Source organism: Miniopterus natalensis, chromosome 1 (genome assembly GCF_054644295.1).
Source record: "Miniopterus natalensis isolate mMinNat1 chromosome 1, mMinNat1.hap1, whole genome shotgun sequence".
Classification (NCBI taxonomy): Eukaryota; Metazoa; Chordata; class Mammalia; order Chiroptera; family Miniopteridae; genus Miniopterus; species Miniopterus natalensis.
The window spans coordinates 56109054-56121931 of NC_142081.1; the positions used below are offsets into that span (position 1 = coordinate 56109054).

Consider the following 12878-nt stretch of genomic DNA (forward strand, 5'->3'; position numbering starts at 1 on the left):
TCTGAGACCTAAAAGTGGGAAATAGTCACTGAATGAAAGCAAGAAATTCTTCTTTTCAAGAGCATGTAGATATATATATATATGTATATATATGTGTATGTGTGTATATATGTATGTTTTAAACACAATTCCTAAAAATATTTTCTTTCCTTTCTATGGAAGTAAAAATATGGGTCAACATTTATTTTTCATATAGCTTGATATATTATTTACACATAAACAGGGGGGCTGTTTTGTCATTTGTTAGGAGGAGAGAAATTTCCTATGAATTTCTCCTCTCTTGAGATCAACACCTTAATTTACTATAGAAAATAATGTATAATGCTTTGTGTGTAAATCTAGATGTGATGCCAAGAATTCTGCGTCACACTTTTCCTTTGAATAGTAGCAGTGTAAGCATTGTGACAGGCATTCAGAAATGTCTAAAATGAATACCTATCAATCACACAGCTTTCAAGAAACTGTCTTTGCATACCCATGCATAAACCCTGTTTTTATCACAGATGAAATATTACTTGTATTCCTGGAGGGCTTGTTTTGATCTCTGCAGATCTGGCAGGTCGTGAGAAAGCAATCCTTCTGCCAGTTGCTCCACAGCTCTTCTACAACTCTTCTCTTAAATATATATATATTTTATATATCTTTTCAAATTAACATATATAGACCTACTACATTTTTTTTAAGTGAACAGAATTCTAACATAGTTTAACCAGTTTTGTAATGTTTTGGACTGAATGTTTGCATCCCTGCCAAAATTCATGCTGAAGGCCTAACCTTCAATGCAATGGTATTTGGTGATGGGGTCTTTGGGAAGCAATCAGGTTTAAATGAGGTCATGAGGATGGGGGCCCCCATGATGAGCTTCTTGTCCTTAAAAGAAGAAAAACCAGAATTCTCTCCCTCCACCATGCGAAGACACAGTGAGAAAGGCAGCCGTCTGCAAGATCAGAAGACAGGCCTCACCAAGAACCTAATCTACCAGCACCCTGATCTAAGACTTTCCAGCCTCCAGATCTGTGAAGAATAAATGTCTGTTGTTTAAGCCACCCAGCCTATGGTACTTTGTTATAGCAGCCCGAGTAGACTAAAGAAACCTATGGATGACTACTTAGGATATTTTCACTATTTGCTATTTCAAACAATGTTGCAGAGAGCTTTCTTGCTTGTCTTTGCATATTCCTGTCACTGTTTTTATAGGACAAATTCTCAGAAACAGACTGATGGGACAAAAGATTTATGCATTTCTAATAGACACTGCAAGAGTGCCTTCCTAAGAGATGGCACCAATTTACACATACCAACAATCTGAGAGCTGCTATTTCCAAATGTGTAAGCAGGTGTGAAGACAGGAGTGGAAGGGATACCATACGGGAAAAGGAAGCAGCATGAGGCAAGGTGGGAATATAAACTGCTCTGGACAGAGAAGGTAGTTGGAGCATGGGACATAGGCTGTAGTGAGCTATAACATCCATGTGGCCAGCCTAGGAGGACCCTTGAGTGACAAGCTAACAGGTTGGGCTCTTTTAGTAAGTAGTTAGGAGCCAATTAAGGCTTCCCAGCAAGGATATGTCATGATTGGAGCTTTATCCTGGAGCACTGATGTGACAGCAGCGGGACAGTTGGGGGGGAAGAGTAAGAGACCAGGCAGACTAGCATTACAACTGCTGCTGTGAGGGTGAAAATACAAAGAGGAGTTGGAACTGTATAGCAGAATCCCGTAGATCAAATAGAGGTAGGAGGCAAGTGAGAGGAAAGATGTAATAAAGTTTCAAGTGAGAGTGCTTGGCACCATTAATAGGATCAGAGATCTACTTTTATTTATGTGCATGCTACATGTGAGATTAGTGCAAAAGAATCATGTCAAAGTATCCACCAAGCAGATGAAGGAGCAAGCTGAGGGGCCAAGCTGCACATATATACAAGGAAGTCCTATTTATAGAAGCAACTAATGAAGGTGGGAAGAGAGGGAGATCGTTGAGGAAAAGCATGACCAAGAAAGGACTGAGCACTGTGTTGGGGTTACCGCTATGTTTCTCAAACAAGAGGTCAAAGGAAAGATACATCCAAAGCCCTGCAGCCTTTCTTATCTAGGGTTCTCACTGGAACCACAGAGCACGAAACTGCTTTGAGTGACTACTTTCTCAGTCCTCCCAAGGACAGTGCAGAGAGTACCATTCTGGGTGCACAGCAAGTCAACCCAGTCCATTCAATGGATGCTTTAGGGCGTCAGGGCTTACATCTCTCTTGGAACTCGGGTACAGAGAGGCTGCGGGAGGAATGCGGTAATGCCAAGAAGGAAGACAGCATTTCATGAGGGAATGGTTAACAATACTGGGTGCATTAAGTCTCTAAATTACAAAGTGACCATCCCGACAAACTCATTCTTGACCACTAACCTGTAACAAATAGCCCACAAAGAGCTGGAGTCGCGTAAACGCAGAATGACTTCACCATCAGCTGCCTCCAACCGCTTCCCCCGGGCAGGCCTCGTTTCCCACCCGCTGGCAGGGCGGAGGGAGGGCCGGCGCGGTTCCCACCTCCGCGCCGCTCCGGGCCGCAGCCGCCTAAAGCAGCAGCCACCTCCCGGGGGCGGCCCGGGGGCCCGCGCACGCCCTCCCGGCCGCCCGCCCCGCCCACAGCACGTACCCGGCGCCGGCTCCCGGGTCCCCGGGCCGTCGGGTGGCCCGGCCAGGACCCCGTCCGACGGCGGCGGCCCGGGGACACTCATGTCCCTCCCGCTGGGAACAGGGAAGGGGCCGTTAAGTAGATGATCAGATACAGAAAAGAGGGACCGAACGCGTCCTGCGCCCAGCCCGACAGCTGCAGCGGTCGCACCCGGAAGTAACGGAAGCGGAAGTAGGCGGGCTCGGGGCACGTGACCGCGGGTCGGCACCGCCCCCAGCGCCGTCCGCCTCCAGTCTCCTCCACGGTCTCCACCCCAGTCGCTCCAGGGACTCGGCGCTGACGTTGAAGTCGGGTTGAGGTTGCGGGGTCTGTAGAGTCCGATGTGGGGGGCTCGCTGCAGGTCGACTGATGGGGGCGGGGACTGCGGACGGGAAGGAAAGAAGCGGGCGGGGACGGGAAGCGTCCGCTCCGGCTCTCGCGGGAGTTTTGTATCGAAGTGGGCGACAGTCGGGCGCAGTGCGCCGCGACCCGGCGCAGCTTTTCAGTTTTGCATCGGCCCGAAGGCAACACCTCAAGGCCCAGGACTGCGTGGCTCAGTGGCTGCGCGTGGGCCCATGAACCAGGAGGTCAGGTGGGTTCCTAGTCAGGGCACATGCCCGGGCTTCGGCTGGATCAGTGCAGGAGGCAGCCGATCAATGACTCTCGCATCGTTGATGTTTCTGCCTCTCCCTTTCTCTCTGAAATCAATAAAAAAAATATGTAAAAAAGAACAAGGCCCGCGTGCCTTCCCTGCGATTGGGACTATTAAAGAGTTCAGTGTTTAGCTGTCTGTGAGCTTCAGCCTTGCTAACTGGGGCACTGGCCAGGATTCCGGGCTCCCCTTGTTGATCGTAGGCGAATGATTTAAGGCCTGGGTTGCAGCATCTCCGGAACAGATTCAGCCGTGTTACTAGAAACTGCACTTGCTGAGATCCTGTGGGATGATGTCATAAATTTTGATGAAAAACACCTAGAAATAGGCAGAAGCAGCCTCACACCAAATAAAACCATCAGTTATGCTCTCCTACCTTAGACCCTCTCACCTGGACTGTAATAGTGGCCTCCTAATATTGCACCCCAAACTTGCCTGTCTAAACAGTTTTCTATGCTGCTGCTGATGCTCGCCAAAAAAAAAATGAGAATTTATGTCAAACCTCAGAAACTTGCACCTGCAACCCCACTGCCCTTAGCAGTGCATTCACACCCCTTCCTTTGGCTTCCTTCTGAGTAGTTATTCCTTACTACCTGTGGTAGGCAGAATAATGACCCCACCTCAAGATGTCCACACTCTTAATACTCAGAACCTGTTAATAATGTGTTAAATTTCACCGAAAGGGGTAATTTTAAGGTTGCAAGTCACCTCACCATAACATAAAATAGATTATCCTGGATTATTGAGTGGGCCCAATATAATCAATCATAAGAGCCTTCAAAACTTGGAAAAGGAGGCAGAAGAGGAGAGTCAGAAGGGTGATACGACTATGAAATTCGATTGGAGTTGCAACATTGCCGGCTTTGAAAATAGAGGAAGGGGGCCAGCGGCCAGGATTGTGGAGACCTCTAGAAGCTGGAACAAGCAAGAAAACGGATTTACCCCTAGAACCTCTAGAATGGAATTCAGCCCTGCTGACACCTTAATTCTGTCCCATTGTAACCTGTATTGGACTTCTGACCTACAGAATTATAAGATAATAAATTTGTATCACTTTAAGTTTGTGGCAATTTGTTACCACGGGAATAGGAAAATAATGCACTACCCTTCAAGCATCCTTTGTTCCATCCAACCATGGAATGTCTGCAGTGCTCTTGTTCATGCTTCAGCCTGGGATATTCTATTCAATATCCTATTCATCTTTCAAGGCTCAGCCTAAATAATACCTTTAATTTAAAATCATTCACAATTCTACCTCCCCCTTCAACTTTCAGGAATCAGAGTAATAACCTTTTCTCAATATAAAGCATTCTCCTGCTATTTAGCACTTAATCCACTCCTGGATTAGTTATTTCCCTTGACTTTCTCTATTAGATTGCAAACACCAAACAGAAACTGTTATTCACAAAGAACCATAAAAAGGTTCTCAATAAATGTTTGCTGAATGAAGTATTAATTTTTCAGCCCCAAATTCCAAGTATTGATAATATCCAAGTATTGATAATAACATCTTGTCCGAATCACACAAGATGGCACTTGATAAACTGCCTGGTATCCTTGACTGTTGTTATTTCCCAACTAGATACTAAGGCCCTTTAGCGTAGATGCATGTCCTATGGGTTGTCTGTGACCTCTTTAGCTCTTAACGTAGTATTGCGTATATTACTTGGATTTTAAAATACTGGTTATTTAAATTTAATGGATGAAATTAAACTGCCACACCCTGCCTATTTTTATCACCTTTCCCTCTCTTCTATTTTGCTTAAAAGAAAAATTCATGTTACAAAGTTTGATGAATGCTCTTTTTCAGGATTTTAACTTAATGTAACAAAAATTAATCAGATAAATAGGCAAGGAGGACTTTCTACCAGACCCATCTTGGTTTTCTCTTTCTCGTTTTCCTTTACTCCCACAGGTTTGAGCTCGATGCATCAGGTGCTTATTAAAGACCCTCCATGTTCCAGCCTCCATTGAGCAAGTGCTGTGCAGCTAACACTGCTTGTGACAGCTCAAAAACAAAAGGTTAGGATTTGATGCAAGGAAATAAACATGGTTCACTGAGTTATATATGTCTTTCAAAATGTCCTTTATTTCCCCACTGGTGTCTGTTTTACATACCAAAGTTATAATCCACTTCAAATAGCTGGGTACCTAAGATTGGACTAGGCACTGCAGAGTATAAAAGATGAGGTAAAAATTCTGGTTCAAGCCCACCAGGAATTTATATTATACCATTTATACATAGTAGAATCAGCATGGCAGTAAAGTGCTAAATTATGTGGAACAGACCTAGGGGACTGTAAAGGAAGTTAATGACATCATATCAGTTTCCTGTTGCTGCTGTAACAAATAACCACAAACTTGGTAGCTTAAAACAACATGGATTTGTTATCCTACAGTTTTGGGGTTCAGAAATCCAAAATCAGGCTCAGTGGACTGAAATCAAGGTGTCAGCAGGGATGGTTACTTCTGGAGATTCTGAAGGAGAATCTATTTCCATGCCTTTTCCAGCTTCTGGAGGCTGCCCACTTTACTTGGCTCATGGCTCATCTCATTGCCTTTTCTCCCTCTGCTACCATTGCCACATTGCCTCCTTCTTATAAGGACCCATGTGATTACATTGAGCCCACCTGCATAACCCAGGATAATCTCTCCATCTCAAGATCCTTAACTAAACCTGCAAAGTTCCTTTTGGCATGTAAGGTAACATTCACAGATTCTGGGGAATTGAAAGTGGACACCTTTGGGGAGGTGTATTCAGCCCACCACAGATGTGCAACTGTGTAGTGCACAAGCAAGAGTAACTAGAGAAATTTTAAAAACTTAAGAGAGGAAATAAACTATCTTTAAGGACAGGTCAAATGTAATATGCAGAGAAAAATTAGTAAAACTTTCCAACAGGAAGAACAGCATAAGTAGCAAAAGTATACTTCAGACTCAAGAACCTCAAGGTGCTAATTATCTTTTGGAGAAGACAAGAGTAACACAGATTAAGTGGCCAGTGAAAGAACTTACTGGAGAAAGGTGTTGTGACGTCTTTTAGATCAAAAGAGCTTAGGGCATGCCTGGCTGGGTGTGGCTCAGCAGTTGAGCATCGACCTAGGATCCAGGAGATCGCTGTTCGATTCCCGGTCAGGGCACATGCCTGGGTTGCAGGCTGGATCCCCAGTTGGGGATGTGCAGGAGGCAGCCGATCAATGACTCTGTCTTATCATTGATGTTTCTCTCCCCCTCTCCCTTCTTCTCTCTGAAATCAGTAAAGACATATTTAAAAAAAAAAAAAAAAAAAGAGGTTAGGACAAAAGATAACCCAAAATGTAGTCATACAGCTCTGAAGAAGTTAGCCCAAAGAAATGATATCCAGAAAGAATTAAACACTGTATATTCATAGCAAAAGGAAAATAAGTCCATTGGATTCCAAGGACCTTGAAATCCAAAAGAGGGAAAGCAAATAGAATGCAATAAATACACCAAAACCATTTATCCACCTTTCAGTTTTGCTATTTTCCTTAAAATTTCCTGTATCCTTTATTTTGACTAACCAGCACAGAGTAGGTAGGAGAGAGATTCAAGTAGAGAAAAAAATGTTAATACATAAATATTTTCTGTTCCCTTTTATTGACCAGGATGTCCTATATTTAGAATGTGCTAAGATTTGATAAAAGCTACTCCAAGTTTGGCCTACTTCTCTTACAGAACTGGATTCCCCCCTCCCCTTTACCTCTCTCCATTCTTTTCCAAAACCAAGAATAGAGATTGGGGACAAAAATATTTGAGTGAGAAGCATGTAGGGACCAGGAACTGCAGGGAGAGGGGATGGAAAAAGGTAAGGTACACTGAAGAAAGATGTTATAGCCCATGACCTTATGCTTCCAATGAATTAAAGTGTTCGAAATATGACACATTCATAGGGGGTGCTGTGCCTGCAAAAATAATAAAAAAGAAAGGAAGGGAACTGAAGGTAGAAAATCAGAGAAGTTTGGATACTAAAGAAAAACAGTTTATCATTTTTCCTATGGTTCACCAATCTGAAAATGATTCTCGAGCAATTTTATCCACTTATAGTTACGTGAAAAATATTCTTTCACATTAGCAAAACGCTAAAATACTTCCACCCAATGCAATTCTGCTACACTTACCATCATTTCTTCCTTGCCTTATATAAAAAAAGTACATGGAGTATTTCACCAACACATTCTCCTAAACCTTGCCACCAAAAACTTTGTGAAATATATGCAGGGGTCAAAAGCTGTAACTTTTGAAATTTTTCAATGGAATTTATTTTTTTACAGCTTTTGGTTCACAGCAAAATTGAGGAGAAGGTAGAGATTTCCTATAAAACTCCTACCCCCACACATGCACAGCCTCTCCCATTGCCAACATCCCTCACCAGAGTGATACACTTGATACAACTGATGAACCTGCACTGACACATCATAATCACCTAGTTACATTAGGGTTTGCTATTCATGTTGTACAATCTATGGGGCTGGACAAAGGTATAATGACAGGTATCCACCACTATAGTATCATAGAGAGTCATTTTAATGCTCTAAAAATAGCCTCCGTTCACTGCCTAATCACTGCTCCCTCTCCCCTAAACCCTGGAAATCACTGATCTTTCTACTCCATAGTTTTGCCTTTCCTCGAATATCATATACTTAGAATCATACTGTATGTAGCCCTGTCAGATTGGCTTTTTCACTTAGTAATATGCATTTAAGGTTCCTCTGTGTCATTTCATGGCTTGATGGTTGATTTCTTTTTGGCATGGAGGATTATTCCATTGTCTGAAGGTACCACAGTTTGAGTTACCCTCTCCCTACTGAAGGACATCTTAGCTGCTTCCAAGCTTTGGCAGTTATGAATAAATTATAAACATCCATGTACAAATTTCTGTGCAGAAATAATATTTCAACTCCTTTGGGTAAATACCAAGGAGCAAGATTATTGGATCATATGGCAAGACTAGGTTTAGTTTTGTAAGAAAACACCAAACTGTCTTCCAGTGGCTATGCAGTTTGCATTGCCACCAGCAATGAATGAAAGTCCCTTTTGCTCCACATGCTCACAAACTTTTGGTGGTGTCAGTACTCTGGATTTTGGCCTTCTAACAGGCGTGCAGTGGTATCCCATAGTTTCTTTAGTTTGTATTTCCTAATGACATATGATGCAGAACATCTTTTCATATGCTTATCTGTCATCTGTGTATCTTCTTCGGTGAGATGTCTGTTCAGATATTTTGTCCATATTTTAATCAAAGCATTTGTTTTCTTCTTGAGTTTTATGAGTTCTTTGCATATTTTGGATAACAGCCCTTTATCAGGTATGTCTTTTGCAAATATTTTCTTCAAGTCTGTGCCTTGTCTTCTCATTCTCTTGACAGAATTTTTAACATGAAAACTTGAAGGGAACCTAAAATAGTATGTGTCCATGAAAAGAGGGTAGGAACTCTAATCTCCCACAAAGGTGCCTGATTAGTTTTGAAATGTATATGTAGAGGACCTTTCTGAAGTTTGCAGCAGTGGAAATAGCCAAGTATTTGATGTCAAAAGACATGTTTCAGTAATAGCTAAGACATTTATTTACTAGTTAGGGTTTTTCGATTGCAAGTGAAGAAGTCCAAACCTACCTAAAGAAAACAAGGAATTTACTGCCCAGCTGGCATGGTTCAGCGGTTGAGCATCAATCAACCTAGGATCCAGGAGATCGCAGTTGGATTCCAGTCAGGGCACATGCCCAGGTTGTGAGCTTGATTTCCCAGTAGGGGGCGTGCAGGAGGCAGCTGATCAGTGACTCTTTCATCGTTAATGTTTCTCTCTCTCTCTCTCTCTCCCTCCCCCTTCCTCTCTGAAATCAATAAAAATATATTTTTTTTAAAAAGGAATTTACTGATTCCCTGAACTTGAAAATGCAAGAGTTGATCTGGTTTCAGGCATAGCTATACCCATTTCCTCAACTAAAATCTAATCTCTCTCCCTCCCTCCCTCCCTCTCTCTATCTGCCTCATTCTCTACTAGGCTTTCCCCTGTATTGGCTTCACTCTAGCAGCAATCTCTCTCTGGAAAGTAGCTCCAAGTTTTCGTGGTCCTTACAGCTCTCAAATGACTAGAATTCATTTATTTATCTCCTTAAAAATAAAAACTCGCTCTTGTACCTTGGCCACGGACATGCTATCCAGACTGAGGAAGACCCAGAAACTTCAGGGCCACGTGAGCCAGAGCCATGGCTGCATCGCAAGCACAGGAGACACTCAGGAAGCCAAGGTAATACTGGTGGCTTACATCATCACAGGATCAGCTTCGACAAATATCATCCAGGTCACTTTGGGAAAGCTGGTATAAGGCATTATTACCACTTAAAGAGGAACCAGAGCTTCTGCCCAACTGTCAACCTTGATAAACTATGGACCTTGGTCAATGAGTAGACCTGGGTAAATGCTGCCAAATACAAGACTGGAGCTGCTCCTGTCATTGATGTGGTGCAATTGGGCTACTACAGAGCGCTGGGGAAGGGAAAGCTCCCAAGGCAACCTGTCATTGTGAAGGCCAAGTTCTTCCGCAGAGAGCTGAGTAGAAGATTAAGGGCATTGGTGGGGCCTGTGTCCTGGTATCTTGAAGCTACGTGGAGGGGAGTTCATTAAAATATCCACAAGTCCACGCTAGCCAGCTTGCCACAGTGGCTAAAGCGCCGGCCTGCAGGCTGAGGTGTCCAGTGTTTGATTCCAGCCAGGGGCACGTACCTCAGTTGCAGGTTCAATCCCAGCCCGGTCACGCACTTGCAGGAGGCAACCAGTCAATGTGTCTCTCACTCTCTCTGTCTCACGTTCTCTCTCTCCCTCCCTTCCACTCTCTTTGAAAAGCGATGGAAAAAATATCCTCAGGTGAGGATTAAAAAAAAATGTCCAAAAATGAAAAATAATAAAAATAAAAATTCAAACTACTTGGATCACATGCCTACCTGAACACCAGTCTCTGCATCCAGGGGCTATGGAGGGTTCTGATGAACCAATGTGGGTCACATGTTAACACAGACAGGCAGTCTCTTCACTGGGAGTCCTCCTAGGAGTTATACTAAGGCACAGGGTAGTTTTTTAAAGGAAAATCAGAGTCCTGTTACCAAAAGGAGGAAGGAAATTGTTGCAACCAAAGAAACAGATGTCAACTGTATCAGTTACAAGATTTTAGTCAAGTCCCTTAATCTCTGTGAGCTGCTGTTTTTTCCATCAGTAAAAGAGGCATAAAACCAGACCCGTCAGTTGACATAGTTCTTGTGAGAATCAAACACTCGATAAAACTATGAAAAGGATCTGTAAGTTGTGAGGCACTATTGCAAACAATAGCAGCCCCTAAGTACTTCCTGTGTGCCAGAAGAAATATTATTTCTGTTATTAGTGCCTTGGTTACATACATTCACCAACCTCATTGGAATTTGAAGAGGTTCAGAACAGGCACTTTGGCATGTGAATTATTTTGAGCTGAAAGCAATCGAGATGAGGGTTCGTGAGAAACTTTTACCTCTCCCTTAAAGAATTTAAATTAGAGGCCTTGCCCATAAGAAGAGTTATCACCAGAAATAACTTTTTATGACCTATCTATAAGGCATGGCAAACTTCTTAATTATTGAATATCAGCTCTTCCTATCACTCTGGGAATGAATCTTCCTCCCCTCTGAAGGCCCAAGGTGCCTTACCTGATCCTTAGCTTGAAAACAACTGATTTTCCCTTTCTGTCCCAGAACCGCTCATGTATGTGGCATTCCCATATGTACACATGTAATTAAAAATTTGGTTATTTTCTCCAGTTAAACTGTCTCATGTAAATTTAAGTATTACAACAGACAGCAGAACCTCAAAAGGTAGAAGAAAGTTTATTTCTACCCCACAGTTTCTCTTTTTTTAAAAGTATGTTTTTATTGATTTGAGAGAGGAAGGGAGAGGGAGAAAGAAGCATTGATGTCTCTCATATACACCCTGACCAGGGCTCGAACCCAAAACCTGGGCGTGTGCCCTGACCAATAATTGAACCACCAACCCTCTGGTGCATGGAATGAAGCTCAACCAACTGAGCCACGCCAGCCAGGGATACAGTTCCTTAACTAGGCTTTAGATTTCTTAAATTTATTTTATTTTTTTTATTTCTTAAGTAGAGTTCCATGGTGAGATAAGAGAGACTAAATGGTTTAAAGAAATATCAGAGAGTTTGGAAATTACATGTTTTATTACAAACTCACTGTTTTCATACAAATCAGTGTCACACAATGAGGTTGTGTTTTAGGGGTAAAGCTCTACTGGCTAAGCTGGCAACTGAAGTTCCAGACTTGCAGAGTCAGAAGATCAAGTCCTGAAGTAGAGAGACCAACACCAACACCAAGGCTTTCTTTACCGTCACTACCACTGTCAATGTTTTCTTTTATGAGGGACAGGGGATGCAGAATGAGGTGAATTACTTTCTTCTTTTTTTAGTACTATAATGTCTGCCTCTCGATGTTATTCGTGAGTAAACAAATATTCATAACACTGAGCGTAATCCTTGGAAATATCATCAGTGCTTCTGGACTATTAGTAAAACTAGTGGTAAAAATTTTATTGATTCAAAAACGACATCTTTATATACTTTTTATTGAATTCAATGGGATTACATTGGTTAAATAGGTTTCATCTGTACATTGTACTGTGTGTTCACCTCCCACAGTCCAGCCTCCTTCCGTCACCCTTTATCCCCCCTTCTACCTGCCCCCACCCCTCCCCTCTGGTAATCACCATGCTGTTGTCTGTGTCAAGGAGGTTTTCGGGTTTTTTGCTTAATCCCTTCACCTATTTCACCCAGCCAGACCCCACCCCCTGAGAGCTGTCAGTCTGTTCTCTGTATCTATGAGTCTGTTTCTATTTTGTTAGTTTATTTCATTAGATTCCACATATAAGTGAAATCATGTGGTATTTGTCTTTATCTAACTGGCTTATTTCACTTAGTATAATACTCTCTAGGTCTATCTATCCCTGCTGTCACAAAAGGTAAGATTTCCTTCTTTTTCAAGGCTGCGTAGTACTCCATGGTGTAAATGTCCCACAGCATTTTTATTCACTCATCTATTGATGGACAGTTGGGCTGCTTCCAAATTTTGACTGTTGTAAATAATGCTGCAGTGAGCACAGGGTGCATATACTCTTTCAAATCAGTGTTTCAGGTGTCTTCAGATATATTCCCAGAAGTGGAATCTCTGGGTCATAAGGCAGTTCCATTTTTAAGTTTTTTAGTAAACTCCATACTGTTTTCCACAGTGGCTGAATCAATCTGCATTCCCACCAACAGTGAACGAAGGTTCCCTTTTCTCCACATCCTGGCCAACACTAGTAGTTTGGTGATTTATTAATAGTAGCCATTCTGACAGGTGAGAAGTGATCTCTCATTGTGGGTTTAATTTACATTTCTCTGATTATTAGTGACTTTTAGCATCTTTTCATAATTCTATTGGCCTTATGTATGTCCTCTTTGGAGAAGTGTCTATTCAGGTCCTCTGCCCATTTTTTAATTGGATTGTTGTGTTTTTGGTGTTGTTTGAA

At 42.4% G+C, this 12878-nt stretch overlaps 1 protein-coding gene and 1 pseudogene across 3 annotated transcripts in view; one reads left to right on the plus strand and one right to left on the minus strand.

Moving 5' to 3' along the window:
• The window catches only part of BLOC1S6 (biogenesis of lysosomal organelles complex 1 subunit 6), a 38429-nt gene that overhangs the window by 13559 nt on the left and 11992 nt on the right, over positions 1-12878 (minus strand). Inside the window, exons 1-2 of one of the 3 annotated variants that reach the window (XM_087821723.1) lie at positions 2647-2851; positions 2397-2420 (exon numbers count right to left, since the gene is read on the minus strand). The exons of 1 other annotated variant lie outside the window; for it this stretch is intronic. In XM_087821723.1, coding sequence (XP_087677849.1) covers positions 2397-2420; positions 2647-2728 — 106 coding nt within the window. In that variant the 5' untranslated portion in view covers positions 2729-2851. Of the gene's footprint in view, positions 1-2396; positions 2421-2646; positions 2852-12878 lie in introns of those variants that run through there. One more of the 3 variants, XM_087821726.1, reaches the window with a different exon arrangement.
• Positions 9487-9934, plus strand: LOC107535752 (large ribosomal subunit protein uL15 pseudogene; annotated as a pseudogene).